Source organism: Schistocerca serialis, chromosome 1 (assembly GCF_023864345.2).
Source record: "Schistocerca serialis cubense isolate TAMUIC-IGC-003099 chromosome 1, iqSchSeri2.2, whole genome shotgun sequence".
In the NCBI taxonomy this organism is placed as follows: domain Eukaryota; kingdom Metazoa; phylum Arthropoda; class Insecta; order Orthoptera; family Acrididae; genus Schistocerca; species Schistocerca serialis.
In genome coordinates, this window is record NC_064638.1 from 841,276,941 (window position 1) to 841,302,564 (window position 25,624).

Consider the following 25,624-nt stretch of genomic DNA (forward strand, 5'->3'; position numbering starts at 1 on the left):
TACCGACGACGTTAACTGAGATTTAGCCGTGATTGTGCCCTTGGGTTTACAGAATTCATCACGCCGGTCTAACAAGATGCTGCCAGATACAGGCTGGGAGTGGTGGGCGAAATGCCAGGATAATTCTCCTTACACCCATTCTGCGTCTCCGTAACAAAAGGAGTCTAAATGATAATCACACAAACCTACCTCATTTCCGTGTTTATGTATCTTTCTTTACTTCCTTTATTAATTCGTTAAATGTTTCTACTAACGAACACCAGGTTAGTAACATACATAGGAATAATAAAATATGGAAAAGAACTCGTACTTTTACAGAGTACTTACGGGATAATGAATTGTATATATTTTCTTAGTTGTCGTCTTCCCGGGACATATCACCGTCTTTTTGTACGGTGGACGTAATCTCTGAAGAAAATAGAAAATTCTCTGAGTGACTCTTAGAAAAATATCTATGCCATAAATACATAACAGCAGAAATCTTTAATAACTTACGTGAGTTGGTTTATTGATCTCGTCACCTGGAAATGAGGAAGAATCAATTGAGAATATGGTTTTAAAAAGGTTAATGTAGGAGCACATTTTGATCTTATAATTTAAAAGCAAATGAATCAAAAGGAAAAAAAGGATTTTAGAAGAATTATAGAATTACTATCCGTTTGTAGGAACACTATAATTCTACACGTACATTTTCTATCACATATTACAGAGATGCTACATCGTATGCCTCTTGTTGATGTCGAGGCCTGTCTTTGCTGTTGAAACGGACAATCATTCTGAGTACTAAGTAAGTTTGTGTTGCACGTCCCATATTCTTTAATCAACTTACTTTTCCTCAGATCTCTCTCGAACAGTAAAGATAGACAAGAACTATTGGTAAAAGCGCTCTGAACATTGAGCGTACGTACCTTTCACATGTATGGAGAAGTGACACTTGGCTTTGTTTCCAGCAGCATCCGTTGCCACGTAATTAATTTGATGTAAGCCCTTTGAGAACTTCTCTCCTGAACTCTGAAAATTCATCAATTAAAATGAGTCAGTCATTTCTGTGCTTCTTTCATAAATGTGGATAACAGTAGATGAGAAAGCCCACGAAACTTACCTTAGATCTATATATGTTTTCAATTCCGACGTTGTCTTCAAACTCTGGTTCTACCCATGAAACAGCCCTGTATAGCTCTCCAGGCCGCAGAAATACATCGAAAGACTGGGGACAGGTCCTCACAACTGGGCTCTCCAAGTCTGCAACAGTGCATCAGCGCTAATTAGAAATTTTCTGCAGTCGGTGGTATTTCAGATACTAGCAGTGAGGTGATCCTCTGTGATTTCTGAGAATGTCTTGCAAGGGCGGTTAGTAGAAAGTGAAATGAATCTTCAGAACTTCATTCCTATCACTACGTATCCTTTTGTACTGGATGCTTGTCTCAAAAATCACACAAATCTTAATGAACCTGTCTTCAGTCATGATTCGGGGTATATTTGTATACTACCGACCTTGTCTGCAGACAGAACCACTTTAGGGGAAATCTTCCGCTGTGCGACCACGTCTAAATATGCTTATATAGCAACTGAAATGGTATTATGGGGTCTGTTAGTCTCGTTCAGCGAGATAGCGCAGAGGTAAGACGCTGGACTTTCGGAGGATGTTGCTTAAAAACCCCGTCATCCAGATTCAAGTTTTACTTGTGATTTTCCTAAATCTCTTATGGTGGTTGGTGGGTTGATTCCTCTGAAATGTCACGGCCAACTTGGTTCCTCATGCTTCCATCTCGATCTTCTGCTCCGCCTCTGTAGACCTCGTCATCAAAACGACGTGGAACCCTAATCTTCCTTCCTTGCGTTTTGCATAGCTTCTAAGAATAAGATATTTCGTCATTGTGCATTCTCGTTATCATATATTTCAAAATATGATGTGATTCGGATCACAAAACTGTTCCAATAAATTCAAATACCAACCGTTGTTTATAACCAGTATTACCTGCTGTTTCTGAGATGCACACCAGACTTATCACCTTCGCGTGTGTATGTGTGAGTGTGTGTTCATCCTTCGTTGTTACTTACCGGTTCTCAGTGGCTCCGGGGTAAAATTCTTGAAGGAGGCGCTGTTCGATAGTGTTCAGAGACGTTATTCACCTGTTCGGGATAGTTCTTTTACACTTAATGCTCACCCTCTCCATTATTCGCATGTAAATAGCGTGATGCCTCCAGTCACATCAATACGCTGCTTCAAAGCAAACACAAAGACAGTGGGAAAGACAGAGAGTGAGAAATTGCGTGGTGTGTGGGGAGGGTAATGGTTACGAGAGGAAAGGCCTAAGGACGTGTAGAAAAGGATGAGGAGAGAGGAGCTCTCATGTGGAGTTGGATAGGCGGAGAAGAGTTAAAGTTGGTAGGAGGGATAACTACCGGGATAGATCTCAGTGTCTGGGAGAGGGAGCTAATTAAAGCCGCATTGAGATAGGATGTGGGGTGGGTATAGATGCTGGGATCGATGGATGTGTTTGAGAAGGTTCAGTAGCATACCAGTGTTGGTGATCAGAGGGGAGACAATGGGTTTATTGGAATCTAGTATTCAGAGTCCAGTGTGCACCCACTGAACTACTTTGGATACTACAGGATACTATAGGAGATGTGGAGGTGTTCTATGTGGGTGAGGAGGGTGAGAATTCGCTAACATGGTAGAGAATCCATGTGGAAGAAGGTAAATGGAAGCTAAAAGTGGTATCGAGAACATTGTTTTTGATGACTTGGAATGACTTATAGAACATTGATGGGGCAAAGATCCATGCTACATCGGCATAGGAGGATGAATCAGATCAGGGTTTTGTAGATGTGGAGAATAGTGGAAGGGTGTAATCCACAAGTTCCACCTCTTAGTAGTTTTTTTCTATTGACGCCGGCCGAAGTGGCCGTGTGGTTAAAGGCGCTGCAGTCTCGAACCGCAAGACCGCTACGGTCGCAGGTTCGAATCCTGCCTCGGGCATGGATGTTTGTGATGTCCTTAGGTTAGTTAGGTTTAACTAGTTCTAAGTTGTATTGGACTAATGACCTCAGCAGTTAAGTCCCATAGTGCTCAGAGCCATTTGAACCATTTTCTGTCTATTGACAGGTTTTGTTGGTTGGTTAGTGGGTGAGTTTTCCACATTTGTTGCTGGTTGAAGGCTAGTCCAAGATATTTCAGTGTGTTAGTTAAATGGATAGAATAGTCATAAATGGTAAGGTAGAGGCCATGGAGGTGGAAATTGTGCGTGGTTCATCCTATAAATATTGCTTGAGTTTTGGAGAGGTTGATCTAGCCCTTAGTTACAGAAGGAGGTGAACTGATTGAGGTGCATTCGGAGAGATGGTTGGGATATACGGAGCATACGGAAGATGGCAGGGAATGCGGAGACATCAGCATACTGAATGAGGTGGACTGAGGGTTTGGTTTTGGCATATCAGTATTGTAGAGGACATAAAAGAGAGATGAGGGTTTAGAGCCTGGGGGCAATCTGCAGCAGTTGGTATTGTTAATAGTGGCAAAGGAGGGGGAGTAGATCGAAAGGATTCAGTAAGGTGGACATATTTAATTGATGTGGGTTGGTCTGGAGTTTAAACGGAGACCAGCATGCCATACATGGTTGTAGGCTTTCCTTAGGCCGAGGGTGACCAAAAAAGCTGATTTATAAGAATTTTTCTTAAAAGACATCAAAAGTTGCAGTTTACTTGAAAATGTCCATAAGGCCGAAATTGCAATAGTAACAACAAATATTTTATACAGTCAACGGCGACTATGATGTCTTTTAAGAAATATTATATGATTGTGAATCCAAACAATGAGGAGTTAATATAAGAATTTTGTTGGTGGGGTAGGAGATGTGCCAGGTGCAGGGACTGGTCATCAGACGAGAAGTAGACATGGAAGCCACACTGGTTGGCGTGAAGGAGGTGGTGTTAGTTCAGGAGTTGGTTACCTTGGGGGAGGATGGATTCAAAGAACTTCCTAAACAATTTGATAAGGCAGATGGGGCAAGTAAGAGGAGGCGTCAATAACAGGTTCCTGGGGTTTGAGGGAAAGCGGGATTTCGGCTTTTTCCACTGTTGAAGACAGTAACCAGTGGAGAGGGTAATGGTGTAAATGCTTGTAAGGGTGGCTCAAAAGGAGAGGGGGCATGCTTTAAGATATTGATAAGTAATGCAGTCATGGCTGGGGAAACTGTTACATTTTTTGTGGAGTACTCGTTTTATGTCGTGTGCTGTCGTTGGTGTATTTAACATTGTCTGTAGTTATTGTTCAAATACTAGAAGTTGGAATCCAGGGGCAGGGCAGCGATAGTTGCATGTTAGCAGATGGTAGGGAAAAGTGGCTAATCAAAATTTGGGTCATCAGGGATGGAAAAGATGTCAGAGAGGTAGAATGCACAATGGTTAGCTTTGCTCAGGTTGTCAGGTAAGGGATGGTTATTGTGGAGCAGTGGGTAGTGAACTAATAGGTTGTTAACAATGCGTTGATGGATGATATCCAGTACTTGCAAGAGTTAATGAGGAGTGTGGTGTTGAGACATGTCTGGTGCCATTGCCAGCGTTTCTTCGCATTTATTAAATTTCTGATATGATAATATTCGCTGGTGGCTTGTGAGTTTATCTCGGTCACAAGTCTGCAAGAAAAAGCAATACTTGCGATGAGACTCTTGGAGAAGTAGTTGGGCTTGGCCAAGGGAGGGGGGGGGGGGGGTGTGGGGAGGGGGGTGAAAGGATCAGTTAGGATATATGGTCTCGGTAGGAATGTGGATGAAAATATATCTGACAAGGTCAGCTGCAGGAAGGATGTGGCATGGGGGATATCAGAAGCTGATGGACTGTCCAGTGTTGGCTTCCGTTCCGGGTTTCTATGGATCCACAATAGGCATTACAGTTGGTTTGTTAGAATTCTTGGGTAATTCTGGGATGGAGATTGGAATGGGATGCATGGAGGTGGTATTGTGTGTAGAAAAATAAGAGAAATACAGGAAGGTGGTCAATTCCAATCAAATTGAGGACTTCTGCAGTGAGACATCCAAGAAGTTTGGGAGATGCTATGATGGCATCAAGGGAGGTGTTCCTTTCAGGATGTATGTGGTGTGGGATGGGTACAACATCACTTGCTGGGGATCTGAAAATTGACGCCATCATTGAAGTTCTGTGGAGGAATTTATGGATGTTGACATCAGCAGCAATATTATAGGTGGAAAATGTATGATCTATGTGAGCGAGGAAGTCATAAGAGATGGATGTAGATTGTTGCACAAGTAATGGTTAGGGGTCGGAAAAAGAGGGTAAGGATAAGGTGTTTGGTAGGAATTTTGTGTAGGGAGTATTGTATAGAGATGTTCTTGTGGTGGCAAATTGCAACTCCACCTCTTGATGTGGGAAGGGGGTCATCTTTGTGTTGCAGTATTTAGGGAGATGTTCAGCTAGTGTGGTAGTATTGGAGGATAAAGGTAAGGACGTTGTGTTGGGACAGGATATCGATTAAAAAGAGTTTATTGTTGGGGAGGGAGCGGGTGTTGTGGTAAACGATTTTGTAGTGCTGTCTTGCCATTATAACTGATAATATTGGTTTGTGTGGGTCAGGTCTGATGAGGTTTAGACAAGGGCGTCCAGAAAGGTGAAGATGTACCTGGTTGTGGGAATATGTAACTTCAATGTTGAAATGGAAGATGGATTGTGCAGCAAGGGAAATTTGTTGGAGTGTGTATGGACATTTGAATAGACAGGCGCTTTGGAGGTTTGTAATAAATTTAATACTATCTCCAGGTGTCAGAACTTGATGGAGTGAATTGTTGGAGTGAGTGAGAGTCCATTGGGGCAGATTGGGATAGTGACCTCAGGTTTGGTAGGTTGCGGCTTAAGCTTGCACTTCACAGAACAGGTGTGACAGGAGACATTGCAAGTGTTACAGGTAGGAAGAGATGCTAGGTTAGGGCACTGTTTAAGTAAATGGGAGGCTCTGCAGTGTGGACATGTAGGTGAGTTTTTACAATCCGCTGTCAGCTGATCATTGCAACAAAGACAGATTTGGCAGTGATACGACGGCAGATAGGATTTTCTACCATCTGCCTTGTGGCGGTGGCGGTATATCCGGGCTCGCTCTTAAGGAGAAGGTCTTTGGTGGCGGCAGATTCTGAGAAGACACGGACGAGACGAGTGAAGCCAAGGTCGTTATTGATCCGAATGTTTTTTCAGACTTCTAAATTCGGGTGGTTGTTCATTTCGGGTGCTACTTCCTCATCCGTGATCTCAAGGTCAACTTTGAGATCACTGCGGTGAGGGTGGGAGGACGGTGGAGAGGTTGGCATTGTTTGGCTGTGGGTGTACTGGTGAGAGGTATTAAGGAGGCCGTGGAACATAGGTAATGCGGGGAGTTTTGGGCTTCGTCTTGCACGTGGCGCTCGGCGAAGATTTAGGTTCAGCGTGCGCCCTGTCAGTATTAAATTTTATTCTAGTTTTTTGGTTGAACTGTTAACCAATGTGGTCGTGATTTTCTTATTTATTTTTCATTATACTGTCAGTTGCACCCATTTGCTCGGCTGAGTGGGCGGTAGTGTCGATCCTTGTGTGATTAACTTAGTTTATTTTAATGACGTAAGACACACAGACGGGCGACACAAGTAGCTGTCGAAAGTTGTACTTCGGCCAAATTGACAGAGCAGACACCAGTTTACTAAAAATGTGCCCCCGAATTATTATTTGTACATCTGAGGTCATAAGCCTTTACCCAGTTGGAGGGTATGTTCTCAACGTCCAGTTGGATGATTCTTCAAGTACCAATGTTTGCAATTTTAATGTGGTGAGATGGTCAAAATAAATATTCAGTGAAAGGGCTCAGTGGCTTACTGTTCAAGGATCCCTGTATCCGAGCATCCTGTTCTATGGTTAACCGATTCCTACCCTTAACCTATGTTATTCCCTTTCCAACATCGATTCCTTGTAAAATATGAGCTTTCCCCATTTAATTTCTACTCTACTGTACATAAAGTAAACTACTGTACACAGCGCAGTATCCCAAAAGAGTGTCTGCAAAAATGTTGCCAAAAGCGATCCTGTTCATATAAGGAACCAATGATGAATTTGCTCTAGAAGAGGACATTCATTTATCGACTCGTTAAAAATGTTTACGTCAATTTAAGAAACTTATATTAAGAATATTTTAAAACCGTACGCTGCTGGTAACACATTTTACCCGACATTGCATTCCTGGGGTAGACGAAGTAACATCGTCATGTGCGACAGCATGTTTATACAACAGACGAGCGACAACCAACTTGCACGGTGGAAGTAATACCGTCAAACAGCACACCTATGTGCTAGCCATGTAACATATATTTTGATCACCAACAACTTTAATTTGAGGCTTCAGAATTACAGTCCGCTTCGTCCAGCAGAAATTGCACAACTGCACGGATACTATAACGATTCACTGCATAATTCATTATCAACTTTCAGCGCCGATTTATCAGGCAATGGTATCGTATACGTGGTATGCGTCACAATTAATTCCCGAAAAAAAAAATTTTGAAGTGTAAACCAAGTCTGTTTTCTGCCGAATCTTCGCAGGGGACGATGTAATTGTGCGAATATTGGATTCATTAGATATTCTTAGTTCAAAAATGGCTCTGGGCACAATGGGAATTAACATCTGAGGTCATCAGTCCCCTAGATTCAGAACTACTTAAACCTAACTAAGGACATCATACACAGCCATGCCCGAGGCAAGATTCGAACCTGCGACCGTAGCGGTTGCACAGTTCCAAACTGGAGCACCTAGAACCGCTCGGACACACCGGCCGGCAGATATTGTTCGTGCCATGATTGTATCTGTTTCGAATGTTTATTTGGGAAGTACAGTGTATGTAGTTGTTCCAAAGAAATGGAGGACATGCAACAGAGAGATTGAAAGAGCCATTATAAAGCACCCTCGACTACAGGTTTTATTCTTTACTAATCTGATTCGTTTAAGGAATTTATTGGCTTACCTTGTTGTTTTTTCTTATTCATTTACTTACTTTACGAACCACATTTTTCATACCACTTGCGAAACGTAAAAAATGCAAATGAAAAATCTTCGTCATCATAAAGAAGCACATAGTTTAGCTTACTTAATACAAGTTCTACTTCTTCCTCGGTTGAGGAGCTTGTTAATGGTCATTACAAACCTTTTAACTCGAATGAGAAACCGAATCAGCCTATGCAACACACAAGTAAGTAATCAATTGAAAACTAGATTATTCCTAAATTGTAGTCAACTTCGGTTTGTGATCGTGCGGTTTCAGAAAAATCTGTGTACTTGGCACAACTGCAACAAAATGTTTCGGGTAAGAAGTCCTTTCTACAACCGTCACAATCGGAACATCTAGGCTAGAAATGTGCATACGTACATGTCTGACAACAAATTAAAATCCTCCGCTTACAGGAAATCTTTTTGGGAGATCTACCCTGTTCATAAGGCAAATTCCAAATCTGGAAAATCCTCTTAATAAATGCTACCTGAAGTGAACCGAGGATTCAGCTATAGCCAGCACTATCAATTTAGGTGAGGAAATTAAGCATTTTGTGCTACCCTGTTTTATTGACTCTAAGAGATAACCCGATGATTCAATAACCGCGGGATTTAATTGCTTCATTGGTCAGATCTCGATTCCACTATCTGCTCTACAGGAACATAAAAATGTCATAATCTCGGGAGTAAGAAACTTACGTAATGAGTTCCCTTTGAATGGGAGATTTACTAAGAAAATGAAGAAGACATGACGAACAGAAAATAAACTCTCTGAGTTGGTCTGCTGGAATGAAAACGCCACATGACTGGCAAGAGAATTTTTGCCAAATTTTACGCGTGAAATCATTAAAGACCTGCATAAAATAATTCGAAGCTGCCTTATTTATTTAACTGACCATCACAACTGTCAAGAGTGCTGTTGCCGATATCTTAACGCGGGAACATATATGTAGGCGACAAATTCTTCGCCTTTGAAAAGGGAATGCGTACCTGTCATTAACGTACAAGATAAAACTTATCAACTGGAAACCCACAGTGTACTCGCGGAAGCATCCTTTTTGTTATTCACTTGTGACGCATTTCTAAATTCAATGCCTAATTCTGTCTCTCAGTTGGTATAAGCGGCTTTGGTGGAATCAGTGTCTGGTCAAAATGTCTGTCGAATGTAGCGCTTGGCGACTTTGTTCAGAAGACTCCTGCAGTGATAAACGCATCGGGTTCACACAGGTACTCACCTTGGACGTGTATCTTGACGGTGCAGCTCGCTGTTGTGTTGTCCATTGGATTTCTGGCGATGAACGTTACCTCTGAGGTGCCAGGACCCAGCTGCGTCTCCAGCTGCTTGCCCCAAGGAGGCACAGAATCAATGTACCTGCAGGGAACCACATAAGAGCCTTTAATGTCCTGTGCTTTGAGAGAACTGGATTACAGTACATGCATAGTGTAAGGAAAAAAGATTCAAAACAAATTTTCGTTTTATTCTTCGATTCCTATCGAAAACATAATTATATTACATTAAGTGAGAAGAGGTGGGACCCATAAAATATGAACACATGTTATGTCCTGCTCATGAAAATGATTCAATGTAGATAGCAAAATACGAGGGCTATTTTGTTTTCAACCTCCGATGAATCTTTGTGCAGAAGTGTTGCGCACTGTCTGTATTACGAACGTCGATTGCGTCACGTCACTCTTTCCAGTTCTGAGTGCACAGTGAACAACCAAGAATACCTTGAAAAATAGTCTTAAGCCAAGTGTAAATTGGGTGCTGTAATTCGATTTCTTCATGCCGTGTTGCTCCGCCTGATTTTATCCAGCCCACATAACATAGTTGCCCTGTGTGACATAAAACTGCGGCATTGATGCAGGAACTTTGAAGCACGACTGATGCAGGCGGTCAGGAAAGGAAGCGAGTGACAACCGATGATCTTGTTCAGCGAGTAGATAGGCTGAGTCGAGAGAATCCTATCCAATGGGCTATTCAGAACAAGCGAAGAGGAATGTTGACATCATGCTTGCCCTTCTTCATGATAACGCTCGGCCCCACACAGCAGCTGCAACAAAGACGTTCCTGCAGTGTTTGATCACCCACCTTAAAACTCGCAACTTGGCTCTCTCTGATTTTCAACCCTCTGCTCGCAGCTATGGAGACAGCATGTCGGCACAGACAGGGAGCTACAAAGCAGCGTAGGGAATTGGCGAATACCATAGGCGGCAGCTGTCTGTGACGAGAGTATTTGGAAGTTGGCAAAAGGCAACGACAAATGTTGTAGTCGGAGCGACAACTACGTACCTCGAATGTGTAACTAAATGTCGCAAAAAATTTTTTTCTTGTTCACTGCTGTTTTAATTTAGCGACCAATCGGACCTTGAAATAAAAATAGCCCTCATACTCCGTTTTTTACTAGCGAAAGATCGAGGTGGTGAGTAAAGAAGTAATGATAATCCGAACAATGCTTTTAGTTAGCGTTGTCTACTGAACGCCTAGTAATTCAAAACATACACAAACCATCTTTATTTTTAATGACGTCAAGAAGAAAACACTAGAACATTGTCTTTATATTCATTGATGTTTACTGTGAAAAGAGATTCTGAAGTCTGGTTCTATTAAAGCTGCCGACATTTTGCTGACTGTACGTTCTAATAATTATACTTCGAAAAGTATTTCACCGAATTTGCTTTATTGTCAAATATGATACGATCGTAGTAAGCTAAATGTTATTAGAGTAAGTACTTACATGCAATAAAAGATTTTTTGTTTTCATTAACTAAAGCCTGACGATTAGGATGGAGAATAGCTTGTACTTAAATTTCACCTTTTATATGTGCATGAAGTGTTTCGTGGAACGGACATATCAAAGTCAAAGTACAGAGTAAAGTTTGTACCAAGTTACTATAGTTTCTGCTGATTGGAAAAGAGACAAAAATTAAAACAAAATCGAAACTGACATTAAATTAAACAATTTTGTCGCTCGGATAGCGAAGTAAGAAAACCACTAAAGAGTACGGCCTCGATGTTCACACCATTGAAATGCAAATGTATAGTAGTCATTAAAACAAAAAAAGAAGAACAGCGTGTGATGTTAACATCGAAAGTCTATCAAAATTATGTTTTGTTTCTATCCTCTTCCCTTCCTATAACATTGCCTTTAGTTTAATTCCCTTGAAGAACACTTCTGCATATTCCTTCCACCTTCCAGACTTCCGTTCTTTGCTTAGCACTGACTTATCATCTGAGCTCTACGTGTTCATACAGTTGCTTCAGTTCCTTCCAAAGGTCTCTTTAACGTTCCTGTAAGCGGTATCCATCTTACCCCTAGTTATACATGCTTCTAGACCCTTGGCATTTGTCATGTAGACATTTTTCACTTTCAACAAGCCTCATTTTTAGACATCTGTACCGAGCGAGGTGGCGCAGTGGTTAGCACACTGGACTCGCATTCGGAAGGACGACGGTTCAATCCCGTCTCCAGCCATCCTGATTCAGGTTTTCCGTGATTTCCCTAAATCGCTTCAGGCAAATGCCGGGATGGTTCCTTTGAAAGGGCACGGCCGATTTCCTTCTCAATCCTTCCCTAACCCGAGCATGAGCTCCGTCTCTAATGACCTCGTTGTCGACGGGACGTTAAACACTAACCACCACCACCACATCTGTATTCCCTTTCTCGTGTTTCATTTTCTGCATTTTTGTACTTTTTCCTGTGTTATCAAAGAACATGTATTAGGCCTTGTCGTTTGACCTGTCTGATCTTGCGCTGCCTTCACTATTTCACCTCTCAAAGCTATTTATCCGTTCAAATGGATCTGAGCACTATGGGACTTAACTTCTGAGTTCATCAGTCCCCTAGAACTTAGAACTACTTAAACCTAACTAACCTAAGGACATCACAGACACCCATGCCCGAGGCAGGATTCGAACCTGCGACCGTGGTGGTCGCGCGGTTACAGACTGTAGCACCTAAAACCACTCGGTCACCCCGGTCGGCTATTTATCCGTCTCCTACTCATCTAGTCTATTCCCCTCCCCATTTTCAAATGTTCCCTTACTCTCCCTAAAAAAGTCTCAGTAACATCGTTTCTTTCATCCTTATCTAGTTTCCGTCTCCTTAATTTCTTACTTTGCTGCAACTTGTTAATTATTACCTTACAGTTCATAATCAATAGATTATGGTAACTGTCCACATCTGCTCCTTGGCCACGTCTTCCATTTTAAAACCTGGTCTCCAAATCTCTGTCTGAAACCTTCTAGGGCTCTTGCATGTATACAGCCTTCTTACATGATTTTTAGACCACTTGTCTGCTCTGATTAAGCTACGCTCTGTGGGTTCGCATTCCTTTACCCTAGTCCATATACTCTTGGTACTTCTCCTTCATTTTCCTGCCATCGAATTTCAGCCCTCAACCACAACTAAATTTTCCTCTTTGCTAATTACGTCAATGATTGCTTTTATTTCGTCATACATTCTTTCAGTCTCTTCATAAACTGCGAAGCCGTATGGCATACAAATTATACTACTGAGTTAGGCGTTGGCTTCGTGGCCGTCGTGGTTAACGATAGTGCGTTCAGCATGTGCTGTTCGTAGTAACTTACGGACATTCCTATTTCATTATTAATTATTACACCTACTTTTGGATTATCCCTTTCTGGTTTTGTATTTATAATAACGGTATTTATAATAACACCAATAAATACAACCTAAATAAGTGCTACTCACTTTCAAAATGACTGGTGTCATAAACTACTCGCAGTGCACAAACTGATACAAGTGCCAATACTGCTGAATAATGATGTTGATGATATCCGATTTGTGGAGCGCTCAGCTGCACGGTTATCAGCGCCCGTACATATTGCCAATCGTTTCACTGTCCAGTCTCTCTACTTTCCCTAATGATGATGAAATGATGAAGGCAACACAAACACCCAGTCTCCAAGTAGAGAAAATACCACACACGGCCGGTAATCGAAACCGAGACCCCATGATTCAGAGGCAGCAACGCTTGCCACTAGACCAGGAAATGCGGACTGCTGAATAGAGTCTACTGCTCGAGGACGGAAACATTCCTTGCAGATTTTGGGTGTTAGATGAAATTATAACAGATATGTCATTAAAATACACCAAACTGGGTGAAACGTGAAACCCTTTCTTACTACAAGTTCAATAAATGTAACTTCAGACAGTCTTGTACCGACCTCTGGCTTGAAATATTACGTGCTCTTATCGTTCCGCAGTTGTTGTATTACTCACGAGAGAGGTAATGATAAAAGTTTAAAGACATTTAATAGGAAGGAAATATTAATTTCATATTCAAAGTCAATAGTATGAAACACTGATGGTCAAAAAGATATTGCACAGACTGGATATTACGAATCAGTTCTCTAGCATCAATTTACGAAATAATGTTGAACTTAACGTAAAGTATTACAAATCTTACTCTCAGGATAAGACAATGATGGAAAACGTACTACAGAAAGGACTATAATCATCTAACTGACACATGAACTAAATTATAATGTTTATTTTTAAATAAATTAAAAACAGAATAAAATGTTTGACATAAACAAAAAAAGAAGAAGTACTTGTTACTTAAAGAGCCGTACTGTACTGATTACTTCTGCACAAGAATATAAAATATTGACAAGGAACATAGACTCACCTCCACCAGTCCATGTTAGATTTCGGCTGCTGAATACGAACACGGACAGAGCTCTCATTTGGAGGTAAGTCAATTCTGACGTCATTTTGGCACTGAATGAAAGGAGCTGGTGCGTCAGAAGCTGTGGAACAAAGATTTTCGTATTTTACTGGCAATTATTGTACACAAAAGAAAAATGTCAAAAGCTGTATGAGTCCCTATTAATAATGATAGCCACTCAAATTATTTTCTACGTATTGTCTACAACAACTACGTATAAGGTGTCAACTCTAGCACAAAGAAATAAAATATCAACACAAATACAATCTTTCATTATACCATTGCAACTTCGAACGACACTCGGGACCTTTGCCTTTCGCGGGCAAGTGCTCTACCAACTGAGCTACCGAAGCACGACTCACGCTCCCTCCTCACAGCTTTATTTCTACCAGTACCTCGTCTCCCACCTTGCAAACTTCACAGAAGCTCTCCTGGTAGAGCACTTCCCCGCGAAAGGCAAGGGTCCCGAGTTCGAGTCTCGGTCCGGCACACAGTTTTAATGTACCAGGAAGTTTCAAACTTCATGTTGTTAACGATGTTTTTCCAGCAGATTTTGGTAATTTCTTGTTTATCATATAAACCATTTCATGTTGTTTCCATTTCCGATAACGAGATATCAAGGGAACTACGTGTACTGGGTTCTTATTAAAAGTTTGTCCAGATTACTTTTAAAATGTCTGCCAGTCTCTCAATTCGTAGTGCTTAACGCAAACAATGTGTCAGCCACCTGAATCGTACGCTGAAACGATATTTGAGTGGGGCAGCAACCAAAACACCAGTTCTCAGCTGCACCATTTTCTGTTCTGCATTTTCTTCATAGCTGTATCATTGCAGAACATATCACAATATCACCCGTTAACATCTAACGGACCGTACACCTCGATTACAAAGAACAGGTCCTCATGCAAGTTGTAGCCTGTGTAAGTAAACCACTATCTGTTTGAATTGAAACTGTTTTGCATTTAGTTTTACTGGTTGTGACTTGTTTGTTCTGACGTATTTCGTAAGAGTATGAAGTGATTTTTTTTTCAGAGAGCTTCTTTTTTAGACCAGCATGTGTAAGAGAAATTGTAAAGTTTCTGCAGAATAAGAAGTTCATTGCACAGTGTGTTTCCGCTGTTTTGATACTAACTCTCCGAGACGATGATGCAGTATAAATGTGTAAACCGGAGGTTGTGGATTTCTATTAGAAAAGAGCTGAGTCGAAAGACATAAATGAATATGTACAAAAATTCATATGAGTCGTTGAAAAGTTGATCTTAATATAGGCTAAATCCAAATACATAGTTCTCTGAAATTATTTTCGTTAGTTACATAACTTGGACATAGGCTCGTGGTCTTGCGGTAGCGTTCTCGCATCCCGCGCACGGGGTCTCGGGTTCAATTGCCGGCGGGGTCAGGGATTTTCTCTGCCTCGTGATGAGTAGGTGTTGTCTGTTCATCATCATTTCATCATCATTGACTCGCAAGTCGCCGAAGTGGCGTCAACTAAAAAGGACTTCCCCGCAAGGGGCCTCCCGGCCAACAATGCCATACGATCATTTCATTTCATTTCAGTGTTACATTAAGAGCAGTCGTTCTGAGCGACGCACGCCAGCGTCGATGAAAGCATCGCATCTTCAGAAAGACCCTGCCGCGCCCCGTGGAACCAGGAGAGCCTCTTCAGTCTCGATCGTAGTATTGTAGTTGATGGTGGCTGACCACCGACTGTTCTTTGGACACCTCTGACTGTGTTGCGGAACGCTCCCAGGCACATGAAGGAACGCTGTGGGCAATACCAAACTCCATTTTACCACTGACTCTTCCCAATGAGAAGTCACCAGCTGTTGTCCGCGGGACCTGTTGTAATGAACAACACCAACACAGTGCACCGTAAATGCTCTCTGACTGACACACGTTGTCTTTTCCCATTCCTTCAGCTGCCTCGTGTTGTAGCGCGAGCCCCATTTGGCACTGTATTCACTCTGATCACACGCCATGTTGCGTCCTGCTTCCTGGGCTCGACTGAGAGACCTCTGGCAACGTGCTACCACAGTTCCATTCACTTTCACCAAATAGTTAATTTGTTATGGTACTTTATCGTTCTGATCCTTAAGGTTCACAATGCTGTGTTTTGCACTGGAGCGTGTCTCCACCTAGATAACTTACTAATTTAGCTCCAACAAGAGGGAAGACATCACGTGGGATTTTTTAAAGAATGCGTCCTCCGCATAATTTATTATTGACAAAATAACACTAGCGAGGCGGCGGTTAGTCCTCCCCCTCCGGTCTCGTCGCTGTGAGCCGTGTACCTACCCCTGAGCTCCCGCACGCAGGTGGGCTGCGCGCCTTCCCAGACGCCGGCGGGCGCGCAGCGCAGCACGCTGGTGCCCAGGTGTCGGTAGCCTGGCCCGCAGCGCACGTGGCACTCGGCGCCCGCCGCGTAGCGAGCGCCCGGACCGCTGGGCAGCCCCGGACACCGCACCTCGCCGCCCAGGGGCGCCGGCGGAGGGCCGCACACCGCCTCTGCCGGGCACAAACACAGCACAGTACAGTACAGGGGACGCTGTCGCCAGCTGTGGCTTCTGCGCCGGCGCACAAACACCTTCTCTAATGAAAAGATTTGGACGTATCAGGATCAAAGGCATAGTTGTTCACTGACTGGTGTTTGCTTTTTCTTTTCGTCTATACCAAGGCGTTTCTGTGTAAAACAGTAAACCTCCCGCCCCCAATTCTTCAATCTTCTAAAAGAAAAGCACATCGAAGGAGTTACACGAATTGGACGGAAGTCGATGGATGTCATGTGCATGTACAAACAAACAAATTATTAGAAGTTCAGAAAAGTTGGAAGACGTATTAAAGAGAAATACTTCACAAATTGAGCAAGTAAATAACGAGTTAGTCCACCCCTGGTCCTCCTGCATTCGGCTCGGCGTTCTTTGACAGAGTCGTTGGATGTCCTCCCTAAGGATCTCGTGCCAGGTTCTTTCCAACCAGCTGGCTAGACCGTCATCATCCCGACCTGGTTCTAGGACCCTGATAACAATGCTCCAAGCGTTTTCGCTTGAGAAGAGACCCGACGACCTTGCTGGCCAATACAGGGTGTTACAAAAAAAGTACGGCCAAACTTTCAGGAAACGTCCCTCACACACAAATAAAGAAAAGATGTTATGTGGACATGTGTCCGGAAACGCTTAATTTCCATGTTAGAGCTCATTTTAGTTTCGTCAGTATGTACTGTACTTCCTCGATTCACCGCCAGTTGGCCCATTTGAAGGAATGTAATGTTGACTTCGGTGCTTGTGTTGACATGCGACTCATTGCTCTACAGTACTAGCATCAAGCACATCAGTACCTAACATCAACAGGTTAGTGTTCATCACGAATGTGGTTTTGCAGTCAGTGCAATGTTTACAAATGCGGAGTTGGCAGATGCCCATTTGATGTATGTATTAGCACGGGGCAATAGCCGTGGCGCGGTACGTTTGTATCGAAACAGATTCCCAGAACGAAGGTGTCCCGACAGGAAGACGTTCGAAGCAATTCATCGGCGTCTTAGGGAGCACGGAACATTCCTGTCCATGACTCGCGACAGGGAAAGACCTAGAACGACGAGGACACCTGCAATGGACGACGCAATTCTTCGTGCAGTTGACGATAACCCTAATGTCAGCGTCAGAGGAGTTGCTGCTGTACGTAACGTTGACCACGTCACTGGATGGAGAGTGCTACGGGAGAACCAGTTGTTACAGTACCATGTACAATGTGTGCAGGCACTATCAGCAGCTGATTGGCCTCCTAAGGTACACTTCTGCGAATGGTTCATCCAGCAATGTGTCAATCCTCATTTCAGTGCAAATGTTCTCTTTACAGATGAGGCTTCATTCCAAAGTCATCAAATTGTAAATTTTCACTATCAACATGTGTGGGCTGACGAGAATCCGCACGCAATTGTGCAATCACGTCATGAACACAGATTTTCTGTGAACGTTTGGGCAGGCATTGTTAGTGATGTCTTGATTGGGCCCCATGTTCTTCCACCTACGCTCAATGGAGCACGTTATCATGATTTCATACGGGATACTCTACCTGTGCTGCTAGAACATGTGCCTTTACAAGTACGACACAACATGTGGTTCATGCACGATGGAGCTCCTGCACATTCAGTCGAAGTGTTCGTACGCTTTTCAACAACAGATTCGGTGACCGATGGATTGGTAGACGCGGACCAATTCCATGGCCTCCACGCTCTCCTGACTTCAACCCACTTGACTTTCATTTATGGGGGCATTTGAAAGCTCGTGTCTACGCAATCCCGGTACCAAATGTGCTCGTATTGTGGACGGCTGTGATACAATACGCCATTGTCCAGGACTGCATCAGCGCATCAGGGATTCCATGCGACGGAGGGTGGATGCATGTATCCTCGCTAACGGGGGACATTTTGAACATTTCCTGTAACAAAGTGTCTGATGTCACGCTGGTACGTTCTGTTGCTGTGTGTTTCCATTCCATGATTAATGTGATTTGAAGAGAAGTAATAAAATGAGCTCTAACATGGAAAGTAACGTTTCCGGACACATGTCTACATAACACATTCTCTTTCTTTGTGTGTGAGGAATGTTTCCTGAAAGTTTGGCCGCACCTTTTTGTAACACCTTGTATAGGATTTGTCAAGCACGAACACGTGGTGGAAACTCTCGCCCTGTCGGGGTGGGTAAGGACGTCGTGCCAGATTCTTTCCAACCAGCGCGCTAGACGATCATTGCCCCGACCTGACTCGAGGACTCTGCCCACAATGCTCCAAACGTTCTCGCTTGAGGATAGACCTGGCGACTTTGCTGGCCAAGGTAGGATATTTCGAGCACGAACAGGAGTGGTAGAAACTCTCGTCCTATGAGGGGTGGGAATTATCTGGTGAAATGTAAGCCCACGATGACTTGCCATGAAGGGCAACAAAACGGGGGGCAGAATTCGTCCACATACTGCCGGCTGGTGTGACCGAGCGACTCTAGGCGCTTCAGTCTGGAACCGCGCGACTGCTACGGTCGCAGGTTCAAATCCTACCTCGGGTAATGATGTGTGTGATGTCCTTAGGTTAGTTAAGTTTAAGTAGTTCTAAGTTCTAGGGGACTGATGACCTCAGATCTTAAGTCCCATAGTGCTCAGAGCCATTTGAGCCATTTCGTCCACATACCGATGTGCTGTTAGGGTGCCGCGGATGACAACCAAAGGGATTCTGCTATGAAATGAAGCGGCACCCCAGACTTTCACTCCTGGTTGTTGGGCCTTATGGCGGGCGAAAGTCAGTTTGGTATGACACGGCTATCGGAGGTGCCTGCTGACAAGTCTTCGCTGACAATCGGGGTCAGTTCGAAGGAGAACTCATCACTGAAGACTATTCCACACCAGTCAATGAGACTCCAGGCCTAATGTGCCCGACACAACTACAAACGGGCTTGTTGGTATACAAAGATGAACGGCAGTAGGCGCAAGAGGTCTTTGTGACCACTGAAACACCAGTTGCACGTCGGATCGATTATAATTATGGATCCGCGGCCTTGATTGTCTCTCTCACGATTTCCCGGTCCTCACGTTCTGTCGTCTCCACAGATCGACCGTTTCCTTCTTGACGCTGTATACGGCCATGGTTCTGCAAGCCGTAGTTACTGCCCAACTGACTACATGGAATGAAATTCGGGAAACGTTATACATTAGTATCGTCATGTCCCCTGTTTAGTATACTCACCAGCTGCGCGGTAGCATTACGCTGCACCGTCAGCCAGTCATCCATCGCCTGCCAAAGTTTACAATGTTGCATTTTCCATCATCAGTTGCGTGAGTATCAGTTTGTGACCAATTAGAAAAACCCTATGTTGTGCATCCTTTTTCTTTGTGTCAGAGCGTAAATAATATAATTTGACTTACTGAAGGTATTCAGTATAGTAATGTGTAGAAAATTTAGGGGTATGCTCGGTGCCAAATTTAGTACTCACAGCAGACGGCCATCTCTGCGCATGGAAAATGGCTCTATTCCAGATGGGCACCACATTGAATTGGGCGTGCGTGGCACATACTGGTATGTCGTTCCATGGTCTTTAGCTCTATCATCTACCATTAATCGTAGTGGCTGGCGTATGGTGTCATGCCAATCTGTCAGAAATCCATGAGCAGATGTTTTCCACGTATTGCAGGTATGGAGAATATGCTGGTCTATGTATGCATGTAGGTCTTGATAATACGGGCAATATGCGGTCTTACGATATCTTGTTGGAAGATAACATTATGGAGACCTGGAAGATTGGACAGAACCATCAGCCTTATCGCATAAGAAAATTAAGGCCCACCGTCCAAATTAAAGCCTCTGTGAACCGGAGATTATAGTGCTGTGTACCAGATGATATGCCGTGCCATACCGCCAGGAGCTGAGCCCGTATGATCATGACAAATACAGCCTGGCGACATTAGGTTCTCGGAACCTCCACGGATGGATACGTCCATATTTATGCAGTTCTCAAAATTGGGACACATGAAAACACGATGAGGTGCCATTCCTGTACGCAGTGTAGTCGAACACCTTCTCTGTCTCGCGAGGCTGTGACAGTGGTTGCTATGCTGACAATCTGGGTACGTGTCTCGCTGCAAAAAAGCCATTTCCTGACTCACGCTATTGAAATGACTGTGTGATCATGCACGGCCTAGCGAATATTATCTCTGTCCTAGCGGGCGCTAGCCACGCGGGGACTGTGAGATCCCTCATGGCGTTGGCTATGGCCCACATAACCCATCGATTCCATATCCTCATGACAGTTGTAAGGCAACGATCATCGTGGAACGATAGCCTTTAGTCTCGGTGGGCCACATGCCTGACGCTGCCGAATTCGATACCTACAAGGGTTGGAGAGCAGTACTAAAACAGCGCGAGGAAAGCATGTTGAACATAAATGCACATGCTAACTAAGACTGCAGGTGACGCTGTTATGTTTAAACACGAACGGCACGTTTCCAATGTCCTCAATACGTTGCAAGTGCCAGTTATGGGCAAGCAATGTTCTGCGTAATTGTGAATGCATTATGTCCGAGCTGAGTGAATTCGAATGCGGGAATATTCAAAAAATCTACACCTACATCTACATCTACATCCATACACCGCAAGCCACCTGACGGTGTGTGGCGGAGGGTACCTTGAGTACCTCTATCGGTTCTCCCTTCTGTTCCAGTCTCGTATTATTCGTGGAAAGAAGGATTGTCGGTATGCCTCTGTGTGGGCTCTAATCTCTCTGATTTTATCCTCATGGTCTCTTCGCAAGATATACGTGGGAGGGAGCAATATACTGCCTGACTCCTCGGTGAAGGTATGTTCTCGAAACTTCAACAAAAGCCCGTACCGAGCTACTGAGCGTCTCTCCTGCAGAGTCTTCCACTGGAGTTTATCTATCATCTCCGTAACGGTTTCGCGATTACTAAATGATCCTGTAACGAAGCGCGCTGCTCTCCGTTGGATCTTCTCTATCTCTTCTATCAACCCCATCTGGTAGGGATCCCACACCGCTGAGCAGCACTCAAGCAGTGAGCGAACAAGCGTACTGTAACCTACTTCCTTTGTTTTCGGATTGCATTTCCTTAGGATTCTTCCAATGAATCTCAGTCTGGCATCTGCTTTACCGACGATCAACTTTATATGATCATTCCATTTTAAATCACTCCTAATGCGTACTCCCAGATAATTATGGAATTAACTGCTTCCAGTTGCTGACCTGCTATATTGTAGCTAAATGATATGGAATCTTTCTTTCTATGAATTCGCAGCACATTACACTTGTCTACATTGAGATTCAATTGTCATTCCCTGCACCATGCGTCAATTCGCAGATCCTCCTGCATTTCAGTACAATTTTCCAATATACCACAGCATCATCCAGTTATGGGCAAGCAATGTTCTGCGTAATTGTGCATGCATTATATCCAAGCTGAGTGAATTCGAATGGTTCAAATGGCTCTGAGCGCTATGGGACTTAACTTCTAAGGTCATCAGTCCCCTAGAACTTAGAACTACTTAAACCTACCTAACCTAAGGACATCACACACATCCATGCCCGAGGCAGGATTCGAATCTGCGACCGTAGCGGTCGCGCGGTTCCGGGCTGAAGCGCCTAGAACCACTCGGCCACACTGGCCGGTGCGGGAAAATTGCTGGTGCTCTTATTATGGTAGTTGCCTCCGTAACCAAGGGGTTCGAAGTGTTTGGTGTTTCAAGAGTTATACCGAATACAAGGAAAGCAGGTGAACGTAATGCTTTAGGACACAACGCGGACAGAAGTGTCTGTTGAGTAATAGTGACAGACGGTTATTAAAGGGGATTGTGACGAAATGTATGGGGATGGCTGGCGCAAAGATAACTGCAGCTCTGAATGTCGCAGTAGCTAACTATGTCAGCGCCAAAACAGCTCCAAAAGCAGATAAATGCAGGGTGAACTGGAATCCCAGAACCACTCATTAGTGGTGCAAATGCCCGTAACCCAGAAATTCGGTATACCGAAGCCATAAAACCTGAACTATGGAGCAATGGAAGGAAGTTATTGGCTCGGCTGAGCTTTGTTTCACGCTGCTACCATCTTCTGACCGAGATTACGTCCCTACAGGCCGGACGTCCGGCGATGATTTGGGAAGCCATATCATGGTATTCCATGGGCTCCGTAGTTACTCTGGAAGGTCGCATTACAACCAAGCATTATCTGACCTTTTGTGCCGATCACATCAATTCCATGGTACAATATTTGTTCCCCAGTGGTGCTGCTCTGTTCCAAGGCAACAGGGACACTGTTCACTCAGCTCGAATCGTCCAGGATTGATTTTGTGAGCACGAGGATAAACTGTCGCATTTCTCGTGACCACCAGTCACCAGATCTCAATATTGTTGAGCCTCTGGGATCTATTTTGAGAGAAGCGTGCGTGATTGCTATCCCCCTCCATCACCGTTACCTGAGCTTGCCACAATTTTACAGGAGCAATGATAACCACACAGGACCTGTGTGTAACCATTACCAGACGACTGGTTGCTGTTTTGAATGCCAACTGGTTTGGTTAAATGGCTCTGAGCACTATGGGTCTCAACTGCTGAGGTCATTAGTCCCCTAGAACTTAGAACTAGTTAAACCTAACTAACCTAAGGACATCACAATTATCCATGTCGGAGGCAGGATTCGAACCTGCGACCGTAGCGGTCTTGCGGTTCCAGACTGCAGCGCCTTTAACCGCACGGCCACTTCGGCCGGCGCCAACTGGTTTCCTGCACCGAATTGGGTATGATAAAGTGTTGTGTTTTTGATGTTTCCATATTTTTGTCCACTAGCTGTACATTGGGCAGTTGCGGTGAAATGTTAGTTACTAGCATATCCACTTCATTGCTATTTTAAAGACTGTTATATGCCGTACTCATGGTCTTGCAGTTTTAACGAAAAACATTGTACGTAAACAATGCACGTTAATTCCTTGCACACACGACAAATTCATACTGTTCATACAAATGTGTTACTGTCATTGACAAACAGACTTTAGATTAAAGATGTGAGATTATTAACTCACACGTATTTATAGTTCTGTCGAACTGCTTGCTTAGTTACACAAATTCAACTAATCACAACTAATGTAGTCTTCAATTTCAAAATAAAATGAATACCGCTGTCCTTGACTGAGAGCGATAGTATCGTAGACAATACAGCCTGCCTTCCTGGAACTGAACTTACACTATTGTCCATTAAAATTGCTACGGCACGAAGATGACGTGCTACAGACGCGAAATTTAACCGACAGGAAGAAGATACTGTGATATGCAAATGATTAGCTTTTCAGAGCATTCACACATCGTTGGCGCCGAAGACGTCACCTACAGCGTGCCGACATGAGGAAAGTTTCCAACCGATATCTCATACACAAACAGCAGTTGGCCGGCATTGCCTGGTGAAACGTTGTTCAAATGGCTCTGAGCACTATGGGACTTCACATCTATGGTCATCAGTCCCCTAGAACTTAGAACTACTTAAACCTAACTAACCTAAGGACATCACACAACACCCAGTCATGTGAAACGTTGTTGTGATGCCTAGTGTAAGGAGGAGAAATGTGTACCATGACGTTTCCGACTTTGATAAAGGTCGGATTGTAGCCTATCGCGATTACGGTTTATCGTATCGCGACACTGCTGTTCGCGTTGATCGAGATCCAATGACTGTTAACACAATATGGAATCGGTGGGTTCAGGAGGATAATACGGAACGCCGTGCTGGATCCCAATGGCCTCGTATCACTAGCAGTCGACATGACAGGCATCTTATCCGAATGGCTGTAACGGATTGTGCAGCCACTTCTCGGTCCCTGAGTTAACAGATGGGAACGTTTGCAAGACAACAACCATCTGCACGAACAGTTCGACGACATTTGCAGCAGTTTGGAGTATCAACTCGGAGACCATGGCTGCGGTTACCCTTGACGCTGCATCAGAGACAGGAGCGCCTGCAGTGGTGTACTCAACGACGAACCTGGGTGCACGAATGGCAAAACGTCATTTTTTCGGATGAATCCAGTTTCTGTTTACAGCATCATGATGGTCGCATCCGTGTTTGGCGATAGCACGGTGAACGCACATTGGAAGCGTGTATTCGCCATTGCCATACTGGCGTATCACCCAGCGTTATGGTATGGGGTGCTATCGGCTATACGTCTCGGTCACCTCTTGTCCGCATTGACGGCACTTTGAACAGTGTACGTTATATTTCAGATGTGTTACGACCTGTGGCTCTACCCTTCATTCGATACCTGCAAAACCCTACATTTCAGGAGGATAATGCACGACCGCATGTTGCAGGTCCTATACGGGCCTTTCCGGATACAGAAAATGTTCGACTGCTATGGAAACGTCTGGTCAATGGTGGGCGAGCAACTGGCTCGTCACAATACGCCAGTCACTACTCTTGATGAACTGTGGTATCGTGTTGGAGCTGTATGGGCAGCTGTACCTGTACACGCCATCCAAGCTCTGTTTGACTTAATGCCCAGGCGTATCAAGGCCGTTATTACGGCCAGAGGTGGTTGTTCTGGGTACTGATTTCTCAGGACCTATGCACCCAAATGGCGTGAAAATATAATCACATGTCAGTTCTAGTATATTTGTCCAATGTATACCCGTTTATCATCTGCATTTCTTCTTGGTGTAGCAATTTTAATGGCCAGTAGTGTAGATACTCAGCTAGTAGTAGGAGGGCCTACGGTTTAACAAGGACTGTGGAAAACGGTGGAAATCGGCTTATTTCTCATTTACAAATCACAAGCTGAAGCTGAAGAAGCGGCAAGTGACACAGAAAAAACGTCCTAACCTCGACTGGGTAGAATCTGGAAATTTTAGATTTGTATCGCTGCATGTTCTCTCCGAACTGCCAGGCTGTCTCAATGCCATACGAATCTCTTAAATTCATATCTTTCATTATTGAAGAGGACGGATAGGCCACTAATGTATTTAATTGAGGATATTTTAAAAGTTCACTCTAAATGTATTATAATTGATTAATTATTTTTTTGAGAGAGTTACAGTTCAACGTCTACGAAGATGTTTTGGCAGGGGAAACGGTTGTAGACGTGGCTAAACGCTGAAGAAAGGTTATAGCCTTTTCTATACAACTTCTGAAAGAAACACACTTAGGAGTACGAGACTTCTGTTTTAAAATTTCCTGGCAGATTACAACTATGAACAGAATCGGTACAACATGGTGGAGTAAAAGAAGACTGGGAACAGGTTAAATGTCGTGTACATATACAGCAGAAAAGAAAATTGGGAAAACGAGACCCAAAAATAAGGGGACATGTTTTACATCAGATATTATTTAACTTGTCGAAAACAGAAGGCTGTGCAAAAGTGCAACTAATGAACAAGAGAAAACT

The 25,624-nt window shown here is 43.7% G+C and overlaps 1 protein-coding gene across 1 annotated transcript in view; it reads right to left on the bottom strand.

The window, feature by feature from the left end:
- LOC126439053 (fibrillin-2-like) overlaps positions 1 to 25,624 on the bottom strand; it is a 194,513-nt gene that overhangs the window by 41,400 nt on the left and 127,489 nt on the right. The window contains exons 13-19 of the mRNA XM_050090553.1: positions 16,007 to 16,216; positions 13,673 to 13,793; positions 9,253 to 9,389; positions 1,103 to 1,242; positions 909 to 1,011; positions 496 to 521; positions 328 to 408 (exon numbers count right to left, since the gene is read on the bottom strand). Of these exons, the coding sequence (XP_049946510.1) occupies positions 328 to 408; positions 496 to 521; positions 909 to 1,011; positions 1,103 to 1,242; positions 9,253 to 9,389; positions 13,673 to 13,793; positions 16,007 to 16,216 (818 nt within the window). The remainder of the gene's footprint in view (positions 1 to 327; positions 409 to 495; positions 522 to 908; positions 1,012 to 1,102; positions 1,243 to 9,252; positions 9,390 to 13,672; positions 13,794 to 16,006; positions 16,217 to 25,624) is intronic.